Source organism: Heloderma suspectum, chromosome 2, assembly GCF_057233095.1.
Source record: "Heloderma suspectum isolate Gila_16-S chromosome 2, 16-S_ref, whole genome shotgun sequence".
Classification (NCBI taxonomy): Eukaryota; Metazoa; Chordata; class Lepidosauria; order Squamata; family Helodermatidae; genus Heloderma; species Heloderma suspectum.
This window is the reverse complement of record NC_139459.1, coordinates 137651056-137669731: the sequence shown is the minus strand read 5'-3', so window position 1 is coordinate 137669731 and position 18676 is coordinate 137651056. Positions and strand designations below refer to the sequence as shown.

Below are 18676 nucleotides of genomic sequence, written 5' to 3'. Positions count from 1 at the left end.
TGTTAGTATATATACATGGGATCTGCGACAAAAAGTTGCAGTGCAGAATATTCCTGGTCCGGATGCCAGCCATGCTGTCTTCCAGGGCACTTAACTCCCTCCTCCCACCTCCGTTTTCCCCCACTCAGTCAGTCAACATTCTGTACCCACTGAACATCATCCTGAACATACATCCTCACTGAGCTCTTTTGGGTCCAGCTATCTCCATGTTGTTCAGTCGTTCAGTCGTGTCCGACTCTTCGTGACCCCATGGACTGTAGCACGCCAGGCCTTCCTGTTCTCCACTCTCTCCCGGAGTGTGCTCAAGTTAGCTATCTCCATACCTGTGCCCCAATAGCTAGAAGAAGTTCACTATTGGTGTGTGTGTTGATATTTATGTGTGTGTTGTGTGTGTATTGTACACACACACACACACACACACGATAGAAAGACTAACAGAGCATTAAAAAACATATTTTAAGCTAAATGTTTCGGCTTCCACCCTCATCAGTAGCTGCACTGTTAAACACTTTAACAGCACAGCTGCTGATGAGGGCAGAAGCGGAAATGTTTAGCTTAAAATACATATTTGTAATACCCTGTTGTTAGTCTTTCTATCTTTCTTGTACATTTGACCTTAAGGGTGGATCCAGAGCCTCCTTGTTGCTTGCTGTTGTGCCACTTTACACCAACTATGATACAACATAGGATATATAAGAATGTGTCTTTTAAACTGGATTGTGGGGTTACCTGCAAGTTGGAACGGGGGTTGCATGCATCTTTAAAGATGCAATTTGAGAGAAGGCTGACATCTCATTTGAACACATCAGAGAGCCACTGGTTGACTTTGGGCCAGTCACTGACTTTTAGTCTAACCTACCTTACAGGGTTGGTGTACGGATAAAATGGAGAGGAGGAGGAGGACCATGTAAGCTGCCTTGGGCTCCATGAAAGAAGAAAAAAGGCAGGAGCTAAATGTAGTGATAATAAATTTTTAAAAATGTAGCAATAATAAATAAAACAAATACATATCTTAATGCAAGACTCTTTCGTTAAGTTGTGTTTTACTGCACAGCCTGCTCTGTCCCATCAAGCACAAAGACCACCTGCTGTTGTTAATGAGTGGCTTTGTAACTTACAACAAAACATAATCACACCACAGTAAGCAATAACCTCACTCACAATATGGTCACAATCACAAAGTTGGAAGGCCGTCTAGTCAGCTCCAGAGCCCGAGGCCAACCCATCCATTAGCCTGTGATGGGACACTGGTTTATTAAATAAAAGTATTAGATGCCTCTCAGCTAAAAAAAATAAATCTCAGAACAAATGTTCTGTTACACAGAGAAAGGAAGATCTTGCCCTTGGCAGCTTTTTAGTTCATATGAAAGAAGTCAAATAATATTTTAACCCTCTCTCCTAACACAGATCCACCAAGAACAAGCAGTTGATTGGTCCCAGTCTTTTCCAAGAAGGTATGACAGACAGAAGTGGAGATCAGTTCAGTAGTTATAGGTTATTGAAGACAGTCATTAACGCTCCACCCCACCCGCTACCACCTTTTTCCACACTTGCATGCAGGTTCCTTTTGTCACAGTGTTGTCTCTCGAAGGACATATCCTTTTCCCGGAGAAACTGCAGCTTTAAGGGCTTCTTCCCAGCTCTTGGTTTCATAGAATGTTGATAAGGCATCAAACACTAAGAGAACGATATTTGATTATTACAGAGATTACTGGAACTTGGAAGAAGGATGAGATACAACTGTGGCATGTACAGAATCCATCCAAGTTTCTAGCAGAGATTTAGACTATTAAAGGAGAGTTCGCCAAGATCTGTTATTTCTAGCTAATGTGCCATGAAATGGACAAATCCTTTCAAGAACCCTTTTATATTCCAGGCCAGCCTTCCCTGGCCTGGTGTCCTCCAGATGTTCTGGACTTCAACTCCCATCAGCCCCTGCCGGCATGGGCAATAGACATGCATACTGGGAGTTGTCGTCCAAAACATCTGGGAGGGCACTAGGTTGAGGGAGGCTGCCCTAAGCTTCCCTACAATCTCAAGACAAAGAGTTCCATGGATTAATGACCTTGGCCTATTTCACAAGTCTCACAGGACAGCTCCACCACAGGGGTCACAGATCTATTGAACTGCATGTTATATGAAGACTTTAAGAGGAGCCACATTCCCACGAACATATCAGAGGCAGAAATGTGATGTTCTTGCCCTCTCACACAGTGCTCCAAATCCAAAACATAGATGTGCACAAACCAGCTGTGCAAAATCGTCACAGCAGCTTAATCTGAAACATTCGCAAGTGGTATTGACCTTGCTGCGGGGGAAAGCTTGGGCAAGATCCAGACAAATTTAAACATCTTTAAGACCCATTCATTTCAACAGCAGTGTTAGGTACGTACTTAATGTGGTCCTAGAAATGACAATGGGACCTGAACCTGCTAAACTTTGGCTGAATTATGCCCCTTGTTTGCGACGGGTGCACACAGCACTGTGGAGAATGGGCCAAGATGACGGGCCGTGTCAGACAACTTGCTTCTGCTCCACTAACACAATGGGAAAGTCTACTTCATTTTAGCTCCTCCATCCACCAACTCCCTCATTATACACAAGATAGTTCTGCATTATGCAACCTTGAAGACCACGGCTGGGATTTAGATTGGACCAATTCATGATGGCGATGCGGCTCAAACAGGGGAGAGCTCCCAGCATATCACTCCTGCAATGCTTTTTCATGATAGCCCACCACGTGAAGCAGCAGCTGCTGGTTGCGCTGGAAAACCGATGGGGGCACATTGCCTACAAGGCATACTCCAAGGAGCATCCACCAAGTGGCAGAAGAGCCTCACCTTGGTTGATTGCTAATGTCGTCGAGTGGTAGTTCTTTGCATTGACATTCTTTACCATGTACTCTTGGATGGGCAGTCGTGCTGTCTGCAGCTGTTTTTCCTGGGCTCTTTGAAAGGTGAGTCTCTACAAGTGCAAATCGTATAGATCAGAAAAGAAAAAGACACAAATGGTCACAAGAGCCCAGGACAGAGCCCCTGAACAGTCCAAAGCTATCAGAATCGATAGCTGGTACAGTCATTCTACAGAGAGCTTACTTCCAGCTCTCTCCCAGCACTGCCACCCACTCGCTCCATTTGACTGCCTGGGTGATCCTCTGGTTTCTTGCCAGACGTTGCAGCGGTCAGAACAGTGACTCTGAGCAAGTGCTTCATGTAAAAGTATATCATTTCACCTACCGCTAGAGCAACCAGAGGCAAAGGAGGGCCAAACAAAAGAAGCACCTTTCTGGATCATACCAAGGGTTCATTTAGTCCAGAATGCCATCTCCAGCAGTGACCAGCTGGATGTGCTTGTCTGCTTCCTTGCGTTTCTACACAGTCTATGGTACCCGGAGCCTCCAAACCTGGAGGTTCCAATTCACTATTATGGCTATACTGTTTATATTACAAGGACATTCGCTCCCATTATACTGCCCCGATTGTAACAAAATTCCCAGGCAGATCTGATAAGTTGTGCTCTGCTCTTCTTCTCTCAGACTCTGCTAAGGAACTTACTTTTAAGGTGGCAAAATTCTGTGCCTGGGCATGTACTATTAGGAATCAGATGGTTAAATCTTATTACAACTCGTCTTCGTATTAGCTGATACTAATAGATACAGTCACTGAACCCAGTTTTGATCTGAACTTGTTATTCTATGCATGCTTGTACTTGTCAGCTTGATTCATATTTTGTACTCTTCGTGGCTCGTCTGTGACCGTAATTAAATGTTTAAAAAGTATTATGGCTAGTCCATGCTGAGAGGATGAACCCACACATGGTGGTGGTGGGGGGGGGGGAGTAGGACTCCTGTACCTTTCACCCACCCCACCCCAACCAGGCGCCTTCCAAATGTGTTGGACTACAATTCCCAGCATCCCCAGCCATCCTCCTCCCTGGCTGGGGACTATGGACTACAACTCCCAACACATCTGGATGGCCCCAGGTTGGTGACGGCCATTTTAACTCTTGTGTAGAAAAAGGAATTCTGGCAGAGGCAGGTTGTCCTGTGAAGACCAGATGAACCACATCTGCAGAACCTTCCACTCCTACACAACTATTAAGGGCTCAATCCTATGCACGTTTAGACAGAAGGAAGTCCTACAACTCCCAGCATTCCTTAGCCAGCTATGCTTGACCTTTCCGAAGCATCCAGTACAAGGCACTCTAGGAAAATGGTATTGGGGCACTGGTATAAACTGCAGCTTGACTAGTGTTAAGGTTGACAATATCCAGAGATTTCTGTAAAAATATAACTGCAATATGTGCAACACACACTTGCCTTTTGGATGCTTTCATCCACCAATCCTCCAAGGACAAGCACTTTTTGTGGATCCACTTCCTCGAGAGCTAGAATTCAAAGGATGTGGTCATATGTAAAACCAGCCCATCACACACTCACAGACCAACATCAAAATGGCAACAGCAACATGGAGACACAAAAATCTTCAGTTCCAAACACACAAGGCTGGCGTACCCTCATAACATGATCCAGAAACTTGAGATGTACGCGTACGTAGTTTTCTGCCGAAGATGGGTATCTTCTGCAGAAGTGGAAACGCTCCACATTTCCAGTTTAGAGGTTTGCCTTTATTTCTGTTAGAAGTGGGGAAAACTACATATTATGAACAACACGGAGCTGCCGCTGAAAGTAGTATCCTCGCATCGAATTTCCGCCCTCTGTAACGCATAGGGCAACTAATCTTGTATTCTGACATCACATTGTGTGTTTCCCTGCCCAACCTCCTCTCCCCAGCAGCAGCCAATAACACGGAGAGGGAAATACAATGACAATATCAACATTTGGGGTGCAGGAGAAGGTAACACTAAATGTTATGGAGGGGGGAAAGTGGAAGAGCTCAACACCGGGATGCTCTTTTTGCTGGCAGTTTCATTGAGTAATACGTAGTTGCATCGTAATCCTCGGAGGGCGCAATCCTACTGGGATAGGCAGCCGCCTCTGAACATGGAGGCGGCCGCCTGTCCAATGCAGGGCAGGAGAAGCGCAGAGGGGATCGTCCCCTCCGCACTTCAGCCGCCTTGCATTTGCGGCTAGACAGCTGATTTCAGCCGTCTAGCAGCGGGAAGTCAGAGCAGGGGAAGTGGCGGCCAGATGACACATTGAATGTGTTGTACTAGCATTTCCGCCCCCACCTGCCCCCAGAAGTTCCCCGTTTTCGCTGCTCCGTGCTCCTCTTCCAAGCGCAGAGTATGGGGGCATTCTGCACTGCCCATGAGGCAGTGTGGGAGGGGCAAAGATTGGTTCTCCAGGAACTGACCTCAAAGCGCGGGCTCCAAGGTCGGTTCCCAGGAACTGACCTATCGTATGGCCGTCTAGCCGCTGACTAGCAGCCATAGGATTGCGCCCTTAGCTGTACAGCAAACTCGGAAAATATGACCATTTACCTGAATACCTGAAAGACTGAAACAACCATTACTATCAACAATGGTATCCAATATTACTCCGACGTAGAGTAGACCTGTTAAAATGAACTAACTTAAGCCCTATTCATTTCAATTGGTCTCCTTTACATAGGACTAACATTGGATCCTATCCAGTGTTAATCAATGCCCTGCTTGGACTAAAACGAATTCCACACGAATCCCTTATCCATGTATGTATGTGTATGCGCATGCATGCATGTGTGTGTGTACAGCATGTATTGATGAAATTAAAAAATGATCATTGTGTTTCTTATTACATAAGTGGGACCTGCAACAAACTGTGGCAACATGGCGATCTCCCTGTTCAGGTCTCCAGCCGCGCCATTCCATTCCCCCTTCCCCATCCATTTTCCCCTTTATTCCCCAATCAGCCAGCATTCCACATCAACTGAGCTTGCTCAGTCCTCACCGAGCTGTTTTTGGAGATTCCTGCACCACCATGTTAGGGTTTTTCCCCTCAAGATTTGTTGTCCTCCTACAAACCTCAGGGTTCCACCAAGACTGCTGATACCTTCTGCGTGAGTGGTGATGCCATTTTGGCTACATAAGCAATGGCACTCATAGCCCGAACATTGGAAGTAGAAGGAATGATACTAGTTATAGACACTTTTTACACTGTCATTTTAGCATACTCCTTGAAGAAGGGCATTCTGGTTTCAAAACTCATCAGGACAAACTAGTGTCTACATCGTATTAAAACTTTTTTTTCGCATTACAGTTTTCCACTCATCTTGTTGTTGCTGGTTGGTGCAGTTCTTTATATACTATGGGTTGTAGCTACAGGCCAGAATGCAAAGGACGTGCATGTGTGTGAGAGATAGCCATGCACAAAGTAAAAGCTGGTTTTCTTGCAGCACTTCCTATTGCTGAAGTAACACCATTGTTTGCAAACCAAACATACAGGCCTGGTTTGCACGTAACGACAACCCAGAGTTGTCACTGAATCCTGGGTTGTTGTTAAATCACGGGTTGTCATTACGCTCGATCCCTGCATTGTTTAACTATGGGTTGCTAACCATGAACAACCCAGGAAGAGAACTCATGATTTGTTGTTTGGTTGTGAACTCTGGGTTGTTTGTGGTTGATAACCCTTAGCTGAACCACAGTGAAGTGTTTGTGAGACTAGGCATTGCATTTTGTCTGTTACATGTGATTTTATATGTTATCAGGTATGTACGAGTATTTATGTATCCATAGTTCATATTAGGTTTTAGGTGAATGGGTTCCTGCAGTATGAATGATGATGGGTTCCAGCAAGGCCATGAACTATAGAGTATTAGGGCTCTCAGAAGCCACACCATAAGTACGTCTGAAAACTGGGCAAAGAGGCCCTCACAGTCTAAGATCAACGATTGCTGTGTCAGCGGTTACAGCGTCATGTAGAACAATGGCTCGAAGTAGCCCTTGTCGCATCCTGTGGAATAACAAGTAGGGCCGTGGGCAGCTCACCCCACAGCATTTCTCCCTCAGCAATAAGACCGTCTTTTGGCTTGTGAGTCAGTGGTCAAACTTCAGCGAGAGACGGCAGCGACTGTGGATTAACAGATGAGGGTCAACAGTCAAACTGGTCGTGAGGTACATCGTATTAAAAGTTTTTTTTTCACATTACAGTTTTCCACTCATCTTGTTGTTGCTGGTTGGTGCAGTTCTTTATGTACTATGGGTTGTAGCTACAGGCCAGAATGCAAAGGACGTGCATGTGTGTGAGAGGTAGCCAGGACAGTGGAGAAAGGGCCGTGGGGTGACTGCAGACTGATGGATATGAAAGTGGGCTTAAGATCAGCCCAGTTCGGAGTTCTCATAACATCCGGCAGGTGCGCACCTTGAGACCCCATCATCTCTGGAGCAATGTCTCATGGACTGGGCTTGGCCTCCCATTGTAGCGAATGCTGAGTATGATTGGACAGGGACCAAATGCTATTTATAAGATGCCTGATATCAGTGATTTGAAGTGCAAATTCTCTCTATGCAAGTGATGTAATCAATAAAACAATGTAAGAATAGAAGAGCTCTTGTGTGCAGCCTCATTACTCCAACTGTTTTTAGACCCCAAGTCTGATATGAGACAGATTTAGTTACACGTTCGCACGTAACGACAACCCACGATTCAATGACAACCCACGATTCAGCCTGTACTTTGGGTTGTCGTTAGACTGCCTCTTCAGTAATGAGAACCGCTGCATCAAAACCAGCAAGCAAAGCTTTCACTCTGAGCATTTATCTCACATATCCATATACCTGGTCTCTGGATCCCAGTCACAATATTTAGGGCAGGGGGGACTGTATCAGAAAATACAGAGGCTTGGTCTGTGATGCTGAGAATACCACTCCTCTGCACATTTTTCCCCTCGCTAAAGGCTGCATCTAATGACTTGCTACTTAAGACGGGATGCATAGATTGCTTATCTAGCTCAATGTCACAAAACATGGCATGATGTCAGTGGTTCAAGGGGATGTTGCAATAACGCCGAAGCCAGATATCTGCGTACAAATGTTCAAGAGCAGAGCATAAGATAAGCAAAAACTATGTTGGTTAGGGACAATTTTGGCCAAGATGACTTGAAGCATACTTCAAAAAGGTATGCTCTAAATCACAAGTGGGCAGAAGGTAGATTCTCCAGATGTTTTGGACTTCAACTCCCAGAAGCACCTGCCAGCATGGCCAATGATCACGAATGCTGGGAGTTGAAGTGCAAAACATCTGGAGATCTACCTTCAGGGTCCACCGTCCTGTTTTAAATCCCTATGACAATTATTATTCATTCAAAATAAGCAAATACTTTAACAGCAATCTTTAGCACCAAAGCTGCAACATACCATTCTCAGAGTCTGGAGTGAGGTAAACAATAGTTTCTAATCCCTATGACAATTATTATTCATTCAAAATAAGCAAATACTTTAACAGCAATCTTTAGCACCAAAGCTGCAACATACCATTCTCAGAGTCTGGAGTGAGGTAAACAATAATTTCTAAAGGAAACAGGTCAAGGTAGCTTTCTGGAGTAAAATCCATCTGAAAAATAATGCAACATGTGTATATGGGATTTTTAGACGTTCTTTGGCAAGGGGCATCTGGGCAAGATTGAGCGTACATCCCAGAAAGGAGGCACATTGGAACAGATACTAACCTACCACCATTTGTATTCAGGAGTTGGCAGACACTTTTTGAAGCGAAAGATCACTTCCTGCTCAAGAATATTTACTTTCCCAAGGCCTGCTAAATAAATACTCTCCTAATCGAACAAGCAAATACATATCCTGCAAAAGGGTTGTATCCAGTGGACACTGCTGGCAGAACAAATTCCCTCTCCCTTCTGCAGCCCTGCACATCCCACCCCTGAAATCTGCTTCCGAGGGGTGGGAGGACGTCCCAGAGCAGATCTGGGCAGCATTGGGGAGGGTACACCCCATTGTGCGAGCAGAAATCCGCTCGCACAACATTGGATGTCACTCAAATAAATCAGCATTTATCCTCAGCTTAAAACTTAAGCAATTTTAAGAAGTTAGTGCATTTACAGGAATAACAACTGCAAATTCAGTGAATGTTTTTTCCTCCCTCCCCACCTGAAATCATAGTTCTTCCCACCAAAGCCTTCTCCCCGCACTCTGCCTTGAGGCTCATGGTTGAGGAAGTTTTACACCCAGCTGTTCTGTGAGGGCTACTTTAAATCACTACTCATGGCAGTTGTCACCACATGGTAAGCTTATTTACGGGGAACAGAGCTGGTGGAATTAAGATTGCACTGAACGCCATGGAAGGGAAATCAACTGTCTGGAAAAGTGTGGGATCCTTTTTTCTTTTTTAAGCACTAGACAATAGGAAACATCTGTCAATACTTATTAGGTTTGATACCTAAAATAGAGCCTTCAAGTAAGAAGCAGTATAACCCTGAGTACCAGGTACTGGCAACAAACAAGAGATGGGCCCCATTTTCACATCCTGCTTGTGAGCTTCCAGTGGCATTTGGCTGACCACCACTGGAAACATGATGCTGGCCTGAATAGACTGTGGGTTGACCTAGCAAGGGCGTTCTTATAATAATTTCAGTTTCCTATGGCAGAGCTTAAGCAGCATACTGCTTTTATGATATGTCTTGTTTCTTAAACCAACGGTGATCACCCTTTTTTTTCTAGCAAGTGTGCCACAACAAGTCACGTCCAAAGTATGGGATGGTACTATTTAGCGCATACTTTAGTACAGCCTTCCGCAACCTGGTGCCCTCCAAACGTTTTGGACTTTCAACTCCCATCAGCCCCAGTAAGCACAGGCAACCGTCAGGACTCTTAGGAGTTGTGCTCCAAAACATCTAGAGGGCACCAGGTTGGGGAAGCCGCTTCCTTATTTATTTATTCATTTACTTATTTATTTATTACATTTATATCCTGCTATTTTTCCTCCTTAAGGAACCCAAGGCGGTGTACATAATCCTCCTTCTCTCCATTTTAGCCTCATAACAACAACCCCATGAGGTAGGTTGGGCTGAGAGCTGTGAGTGGCCCAAAGTCACCCAGTGACCTTCCATGGCCAAGTGGGAACTAGAACCTGATCTCCCGACTGCCAGTCCAACACTCTAGCCACTACACCACACTGGCTGTCTTTAGTACATAGTCTTAGAACTGGAAGGGGCCTCAAAGGTCATTTGACCAAACCCGCCACGAGTGCAGGAAATCTACTGCCACAGCACCCAGATTGGTGGCCGTCCAGCCTCTGCTTAAAAACCTCCAATGAAGGAGAGCCCCCAAACATCTGGGGCCATCTGTTCCACTAAAGAACAGTTCACAGCATCAGGATGTTCTTCCTAACATATAGCTGAAATCCCCTTTCTTGTAAAAGGAGCCTGTTGGCTTGGGCCCTCTCGTCTGGAGCAACAGAGAAAGAATTTGCTCTGTCATTTACGCAGCACCCCTTTGAACATTTGAAGATGGTGGACATATTGCCTCTTCTCCAAGCAAAGAACACACCAGCCCTTCACCCGTTCCTCATTGGGCCCCCTCGTCCCACTGGAGCCTTGGGACTGTTCTGTCTACTGAGCTGGAGAGCGGGCAGCAGTGCGGCCCAGGAGAGGGAGGTGGGAGCAATAGGGATTAGGGTCAGGCATGATAACCAGGCCCATTGGCCCTCCCGCCCCTTCCCTGCATGACAAACTCACGCCACCTGTGCTAGCTTTCCCCAAGCTGTGGCCCTCCAGGTGCGTCAGACTACAATTCCCATCACCCAAGCACCTTGACCTGCTCACCAAGGATGATGGGAGTTGTAGTCCACACACACACACATCTCGAAAGCTCCAGGCTGGGGGAAGCTGGCCTATGCTACTTGTGGGCTCTCCCACACCGGAGGCATTCAAGATGGGGCTGGACATCCATCTGTCAGGGTTGCTCTGACTTGGATTCCTGTACTGAGCAGGGGGTTGGACTCGATGGCCTTGTAGGCCCCTTCCAACCCTACTATTCTATGATGCTATGGCACAGTCTGGCCAGCCATGTCTTACATTTATAACTACCATGAGAAGAGGTCAGCCGCCTGGGGGTGTGGGGGGGGGAGATTTACTTACAAGATAGCTGGTAAATCCATCATTCATCTTTAGGCAGGCATCATATATTGGGCTGTTTTTCGCAAATCCAGTGAGGTAGAGCCAAAAGGGATTCTGAGCTTTCTTGTTTGACCCATACAGTCGCCTTATCTGAGTGGCAAGACGGCTTATTTCCTTCCGCGAAAAGAAACAAAAAGCTGCTTAGAAATGGCGGACTTCCAGTGCTAGCCCTCTCTGACCCAGGTCCCTCCCAAAATATAAAGCCCTGGCGCAGCCCCTCCATATTCATGGCAGCAATGGGCACTGATGAGCTCAACAAAGTGCTCACCCTCAGCTAGAAACTGCCTCACACCAGCCTGACTGGTAAAACAGATGCATCAAAATGAGTTTGTGCCCCCTGGCAACACTGTCCTCAAATTTCATACAGAGAACTCCCCTCCACCGTTGCCTTCTGGTGGGCAATACGCAAAGCCATCTCCATACAACTTCTCATCCACTCCAAGAGGCGAAATGCACAAATCCTTCCCCAACTGAGTGTTAGAACTGGCCAATTGCTGCATCCCTCCAGAAAAGAAGGGCCAAAACGTGCAATGGCGACATAGTTAGGTAGGCCAAAGAACTGACGTCAGGAAGAGGCCACGGCAACGGCCAAGTAGAGGCCAGGACTTGCCAAAACAAGCCTTGGAGTTGAGCTCCCTTGTCGTTCAAGCCACAGTACTCAGGGCCAAACAATGTCAGCAACAAGTGAATTCTTGCTGGACCGGTCGACTTCAGAGTACAGGGGCGACAGGAACATTTGCATGCCTCAAAAGAAACCTTCCTGAATATACAAAACAAGCATGTCAGGGAAAGATTCCAGCTCGACATACCAGTTTTGAAAGCGCAGACAGGTCGCTGTTGTTGTTAACATGAGGAAGAAGGCAGACATTCCGTCCCTTCACCCGCAGCCCTAAGCTGCACCATCCAGGAACAGAGGCAGCAAGGGCTGTTGCTGAACTCACTCGGGTTCTCTTAGAAGAGGGCTGTTAGGCACTCAGTAGGTGCTGTTCAACAGAACAGCAGAGACCCACAATACCCAATCCTGGAAAACCAGTCAGTCATTTTAAACGGAGGCGGGGGGGGGGGACATATTGCCACTACCTTCTTTGTCATGTGACTGGTCATACTCAAATCGATACACAGCCGAGGGCCTGTTTCCTTGGCCACCAGGAGCCGCTCCTTTGCCATCACTTTTAAATCTCGTTTGCTGAGCTGGGGAGCAGCACCTGAAACACAGGCAAACGTAGGAGGCAGAGGAGAGAGAGAGAACAGGGAGCAGCACGCAAGAATCATAAATGTGCTCCGCTTATCTGAATGTCTGATAATGTGAATGTTTTGGATGCCCACAAGACCATTTCGGGCAACTGAGGCTGCTATGTCCCGTTTAAGTGTACTGAACCCACTCACAGCTAAGTCAAATTAAATGCGCAGAGGTGGCGGTTGCACATGGCATGGTCCTCGATGTGCCCCATTAACAGGCACGCGGAGGACTGCTTCTTCAGAGATGCTCACAGGTTAAGATCTCTCTGCACAGGGAGACTGTCTAATGCAGCCTCCCCCAACCTGCTACCCTTCAGATGTGTTTGACTAAAGCTTCCATCATCCCCAGCCACTGCTCATGCTTGCTGGGGTGATGGGAGTTGTAAACACATCTGGAGGGCACCAGCTTGGGGGAGGCTGATCTCCTGAAGCCCATGGGATTGTTTCCCTGCATATTTACTGTTCTGCCTCAAGTAGCAAAATGTCTTGGGTCGGCCCTGCAAACTAAGGAGATGGAGAGAGAGACAATTTAACTTTGTACCTTTCTGTTCTGAATGCTTAGCTTTACGCCGTTCTCTCTCACGTTTTCTTTTGCTCTTCTTTGCCGAAACTATCTTCTCCCAGTGCCTCTGTTTCCTTAAAACATTTCTCTAAGTATAAAGAAAAAGAAATGTCTAAAGTACAGAGAGCTTCCACTATTGGGGAGTATAGAAATGAAATAAATAAATAAAATAAAATAATAAATAAATAAATAAAGTACTCATGGGGACGGCAAGCGGGAAGCATTCTGCAGCCATCCACACAACTCGTTATTAGGCGTTTGGGGGGATGACTGAGGCACTGCAAGAATGTGCACGATTCTGCCTCCCACCGCCGAAGTTCGTGACTGAAACGGACACATGCAGAAGTGGGGGGCGTTCAACACCCACCCTTTTGAGTCCCATTGTTCCATCCCCATCTGCATGGAGGGGGGCACCTTTTCTAATGGGAAAAGAATTCCCAGAGCAAGATGCCCCCCGAAGTTGCCCAAAATGTTGGTTGGAGGCACTAGGGGCAGCTCTGACTAGAGCTGTGCGACTGGCTACTCTCTTGCTGGCCTTGAAAGTTTCCTTGGCCTTGGACAGAGACAAGCGGGGGAGCAAGATTCTTTGCAGCTTCCGTTCTTGCTCAAGCTGAGCTCGAACTTCTTTCCTTGATCTGTGCTTGGGCAAGGAGTAGAAGTGCAAAGCAGAGAGGCCCCAGCTCAGGGTCTTGCCCCCCTCCTCACCACCACCGTGCAACAACAGAACACACACTGGCCAGGCTTTCCCTACTGCCATTTAGGATCTGGGTGTTACTGTTTAGGGTTGATATCAGAGCTTCTTAGCTAGATCAAGAGCCTCCTTACTCTCAGGTAAATGGCATTCTAATGCTTACTGTCCTTGCCCATTGAGGCTGCAATCCTATACACACTCTCCTTGGAGTAAGCCCCTTTGAACTCAATGGGGCTTACCTCTTAGTAGACACATGTAGAGGGCCGCACCAGCAAGTGCCTTTTTTGGTACACTTCTAGGGTAGCTGAATAGAAAGACTAAACACATGAATGCAATTTTGCTATTTGTTTTTAGAGGTGTAGATCTCACACTAAGGACCACTGGCAATGGAATTCATATGGAGAATGGGGCGGGCAGGGATTTCCAGCCCCTGCACTGTCACTGGGACGTTTCAGCCCTTGTAACATCGCCCCTTTGTGCTGGCGCCAGCAGCATCCATTTGGTGAAGGAAATGGTGGCAGACTGGATTTCGGAGGGAACCAAAGGCACAGCAAGGAGGACGATGCCCAAGTCCTTCCAGCTGAAGCTCCTTGGCCTGGACTCAGCTAGACAGTCACTTGAAAGAGGGCCCGTCCACCATCAACCTCTGATCTAAGCTGCTGCTGCAGTGGCAAAGAGCACAGGTGCCTTGGAGCCTGGTACCAGAGCAGGATTTTTATTTATTATTGCATTTATATCCCACCCTTTTTCCTCTTGCAACCCAAGGTGGTTCACATAGCATAGTCCTCCTCCTCTCCATTTTATCCTCACAACAACCCTGTGAGGTAGGTTAGGCTGAGAGTCAGTGACTGGGCCAAAGTCACCCAGTGAGCTTCACGGCCAAGTGGGGACTAGAACCTGGATCTCCCGAGACCCAGTCCAACACACCAACCACTACACCACATTGGATGTTGGGAAATTAAGTTCCCTCACCCAAATCCCTCTCCATTGGCCCCAAAGTGCAGGAGAGGGGTCCTTTCCAGGAGTCTCCCGGCAAGCTTTCTTTTCCAAAAAATGAGGGCTCCTACACAGTGTGCACACAGTGAGTTGCATTTACACTAGGAAACTTGCTGCAAGGACACAATCCAGCATCAGGATATCAAGTGAGTGTTTCATCATTCATTTCGATAGGGTGCACATTGCACTCTAAAATACAAACCAGCAACCTGCATGTACACACCCTTTCTTCCCCGGCCAAACTGTTCTGGGAGTGCCCTTGCCCTGTTTAAACAAATACCTAAAATACACATTTACAGCTCATCTAGAAGACAGGAAAGCAGAGCTGGCTGAGATTTGTTACTCCAAGTGGAACGAAAACATTCTTAATCAAAGGCACGTGATAAACACTAAAACGAAGATAAAAATGCAAGAAGAGCCCTGCTGGATCGGACCAAAAGCCTATCTAGTTCAGCATCCTGTTCACACAGCGGCCAAACAGATGCCTGTGGGAAGTCGACAGGTAAGACATGAGCGCAATAGCACCTTCCCGCTCATGTTCCCCAGCAACTGGTAAACAGAGGCATAGTGCTTCTGATACTGGAGGTAATATATAGCCATCATGGCTAGTAGCCATTGACAGCCTTATCTTCCATGAAATATGAGTGCTTGCAAGTTGCCTTCAATTCTTTGCTTGCCATCTGCAAGAAAATACTACTACTACTAACAACAGAACAGTAAAATTAAATGTGTGTAACCACAAAATGATGGAACTATATATTCCCTCTGAAATTTTCACCCTCCAAAGTTTACATTTCTCTCCTTTTTCTGTAAAAAGAATGTTATGCCTTATTATTAATCCATTTATTACCTGCAAGCATATTTATAGCTACACATCCAGGTGGCACTGACACATCTTTTGCAAAGATGGACTGAGGAAAGATGTTAACAGTGCAGTCCTACATGTGTGTACTCAGAAGTAAGCACCACTGAGTTCAACAAGACTTACTCCCAGGTATAGGATTGCGCCCAAGTTAGAACCAATGCTATTGCAGAGCTATTGAGTTCTCTTTAGGGGGAAATCAGTCTATGCTTTAAAAAAAAACTTGGGTTGATTGAGGTAGGAAAATTAGAATCTTTGGAGATTTACGGAAGAGGAATCATGTAGGAAAACACACCATTGGCAAAAGCTAGAGAAATCTGGAAAAGGCTGAGAAACGCTCAGATGTTCAACATGCAAGTAAGTTTCACTGAGTTCAGTACTCCCAGAAAAGTAGATATAGGATTGCAGCCTAATTTGGCAGAATTTTTTTTAAAGCCCTACATTGAGAAGGATCATGAACGGTTTTTGTTTCAGACATTCTCCCTCTGGCCGATCCCCTGCTTGCTTCTCGCCTGGACATGACAAACTTTAAGTCCTAGATTTGCCATAAACCCCCGGATATTTTTCTATCATTCTTCAGTAAGTCACATGACAGTATGGAGATAAACAATGTGAAGAAAGTCACTGGGAAGATGAGACTGGCTGTGATTCAAGCAGCAGACTGAAACGTCAGGCTGTACAGCAGGGGGTGGGCAACTTCTCGGGGTTGTGGGGGGTCATATTGCCTCCCCCTGGCCCCCCTGGGGGCCACATCCCCTGCCCCCTTGCTGCCAAATGTCCCGCCAAAATTCTTTATCAAAACAGGGATGATTTTACCGTCAAACATTTGCTAACCAACAATGCTGAGAGTCAAAACCATGTGGCCGGATTTGTGCCGCCAAGAACCGCTATCCGCAGGGACGGCTGCGGCTGCATAGCATTCTTCACTCACTTCCCAAAGGCAGGAACACGTTTCACACTGTACATACCGAACACCAACTCTCATTCCCTGGAAACTGGTCCCTGGCGCTTGCACCGCCCACGTCAATCTGCAGAAGGCCAAAGGGGTCCCAGAGGTTCTCCCCGTCTGGGCAAGCGACGCCATGCCTCTCCTGCTGCTCATGCTGGGTTCCACAGGTCCTTCTCTCCACTTCATTCTCCGGGCAGGTCATCATTCCTCTACGCCCGTGCAGGCTAATTTGCAGGGAGGGGAAGGGCAGAGACGAAGGCGTCAAATGCTGAGCCACATATTCTAATTTGATAGGGCAGAACTGGCCCTCCGGTCAAGACTGCTGCCGGCTGGATATTAGACACAGGCTGATATTGAGCCGGACAACTGGCGCCTCTGTCCTGGTACTGCTGGTCTCCAGGGTCTCACGTTTCCAAGCTGGCCAGTGCCCTACACAGCCCTAGATCAGAGAAGGCCCCCTCAGAGGGCTCTGCATCATTGCCCACGCTGTGTGTGTCTGCTACAGCCATCAGAATGGGTTGCACGCCATGTAAGTCCTACTTAATGGGACTTAAGTTAGACTAACACCGGATGCGACCCAATGTGCAGAGTTGCCTTGAGAGCTGGCAAAGGGAGAGAGCGGGCCCTGCAGATCGAGGGATGAGATATAAAATGTACATCTACACATGGTTGTATTTAACATAAGACATGTATGATATGCATTGCAGCATTTGGCAGCTGTAAGCATGAAAAGTGCTGGACAAGGCAACAGGTGTTCTTAAATACTAAGTCAACTCAGGGATCTTCACAACATTTGAGAATATGAGACTGGCTTACTCTGATAATCAGAGCACTGATCCATTAAGCTCGGTCTTGCTTATTCCCCAAGCAGCTGTCAGAGAATTCATGAGAGGGTTTCCCCGGCAATGCTATCTGAGATCCTATTAATGGGAGTGAGGGAGGCAGAAGCAGGCACAGGGAGTATCAGGGCCTGTTTCAGTTGGACTACACCTCCCCACAGAGATGAGAAGGTAAGCAGAGCCAGTCCGCCACACCTGCTGAAAATCCATCATTTTTTCCTCTTCCCTCCCCATCTCTTTTTCCTTGTGTGCCATGTCTTTTTTTAGGTTGCAAGGGTTATAAGTGCGCACCAACGTCCATGCATAGGGTCCCTTCGCGTGAGGGGGATTCCACCTTGCATGGAGCACACAGCCCCTTCGCATCAGGGGTGCAGAAGCTCTTTCAGCCCCAGGGCCACATTCAATTTCAGAGAAGCTCTCAGGGGCTGCATTCCCGTGGTGGGTGGGCCCAAAGGCAAGAGGGCCAAAATACCAGCCTACTTTAGCTTAAAGTTCTTTCTGCCAGTAACTAAGCCTTAGGAGAGGCATTTCAACCTTTTAGAAAGCGGGGGGGGGGGGGGGGAGGAAATGACCAAATGATCACCAGTCAGGGCAAAAAGGGCGGAGCCAGGGGAAGGGGACATGGTTTTCTGGGGAACCCCAGAGGGCTGGATTGGGATGCCAGGAGGGCCAGAACTGACCCACAGGCTTGAGGTTCAACACCTCTGCTTTACACTACTGCCAAGCATGTGGCTGTTAGGGGGTGCAGTCAGCAGATGTGATCCTGCCCCCCCTCACATTTGTGTGTGTGGGGGATGTCTTAAAGGAACCCCTGTGCAGACAATTGCACCTTTTTCGGTATAAACAGGGATCCCTTTTTGTGTGTGACTTCCCACTTAGGGAGAGGACCATCTGCATATACATTTGTACACATGGAGGTTAGGGGCACACGATCCTGCCCCCCACTCCAGCCATATAGCATCTTCAAAGAGGCTGTTTTTACATTAACTGGCCCTAAACAGCTAGGATGGCTTATGCAGCTCCATAGCAACAAGACCAGTGTTTGGCTGAGCAAAAGACTGACTTAGGGCGCTATCCTATGCATGTTTGGACAGGAAAACATCCTGTAGGGCTTTTTCTTCTGTCTAAATCATGCATAGGATTGTACCCTTAAAAATCAAATTAACGGAGGCTTCCGTTTGAGGCGGGTGCAATCTATAGGATTGCGCCCTTACCCTGCTTTAATCTGGGCTACAGCTGAGCTAACTCTCATAAAGATGCAATTAAAGAGGTTTTGCTAGTGTTTAATGTTCATTAATTATTGTAAAGACTGAACTTTTGTTACTCACCTCCCTTTGAGTCCGAATAACAAGATATCCAACAGCCAACGCTTTCTTACTAACAGGATTCTTTAGAGACACTCCGGTTTAAACAATTAGAGAGTTAAATCCACACGAGCACGTTGTTTCACAGATCGGGGCATCACC

General features: G+C 46.9%; 1 protein-coding gene across 1 annotated transcript; it reads right to left on the bottom strand.

The window, feature by feature from the left end:
• Positions 1-952: 952 nt before the first annotated feature.
• TRMT10B (tRNA methyltransferase 10B) lies at positions 953-18676 on the bottom strand. The gene is made up of 9 exons (XM_084834929.1): positions 18539-18676; positions 16391-16595; positions 12853-12961; positions 12153-12277; positions 11034-11186; positions 8416-8494; positions 4319-4386; positions 2841-2964; positions 953-1677 (listed from the first exon to the last, which is right to left on the bottom strand). The coding sequence occupies exons 2-9, from the start codon at positions 16574-16576 to the stop codon at positions 1571-1573; spliced, it is 951 nt and encodes a 316-aa protein (XP_084691055.1). The 5' UTR covers positions 16577-16595; positions 18539-18676; the 3' UTR covers positions 953-1570.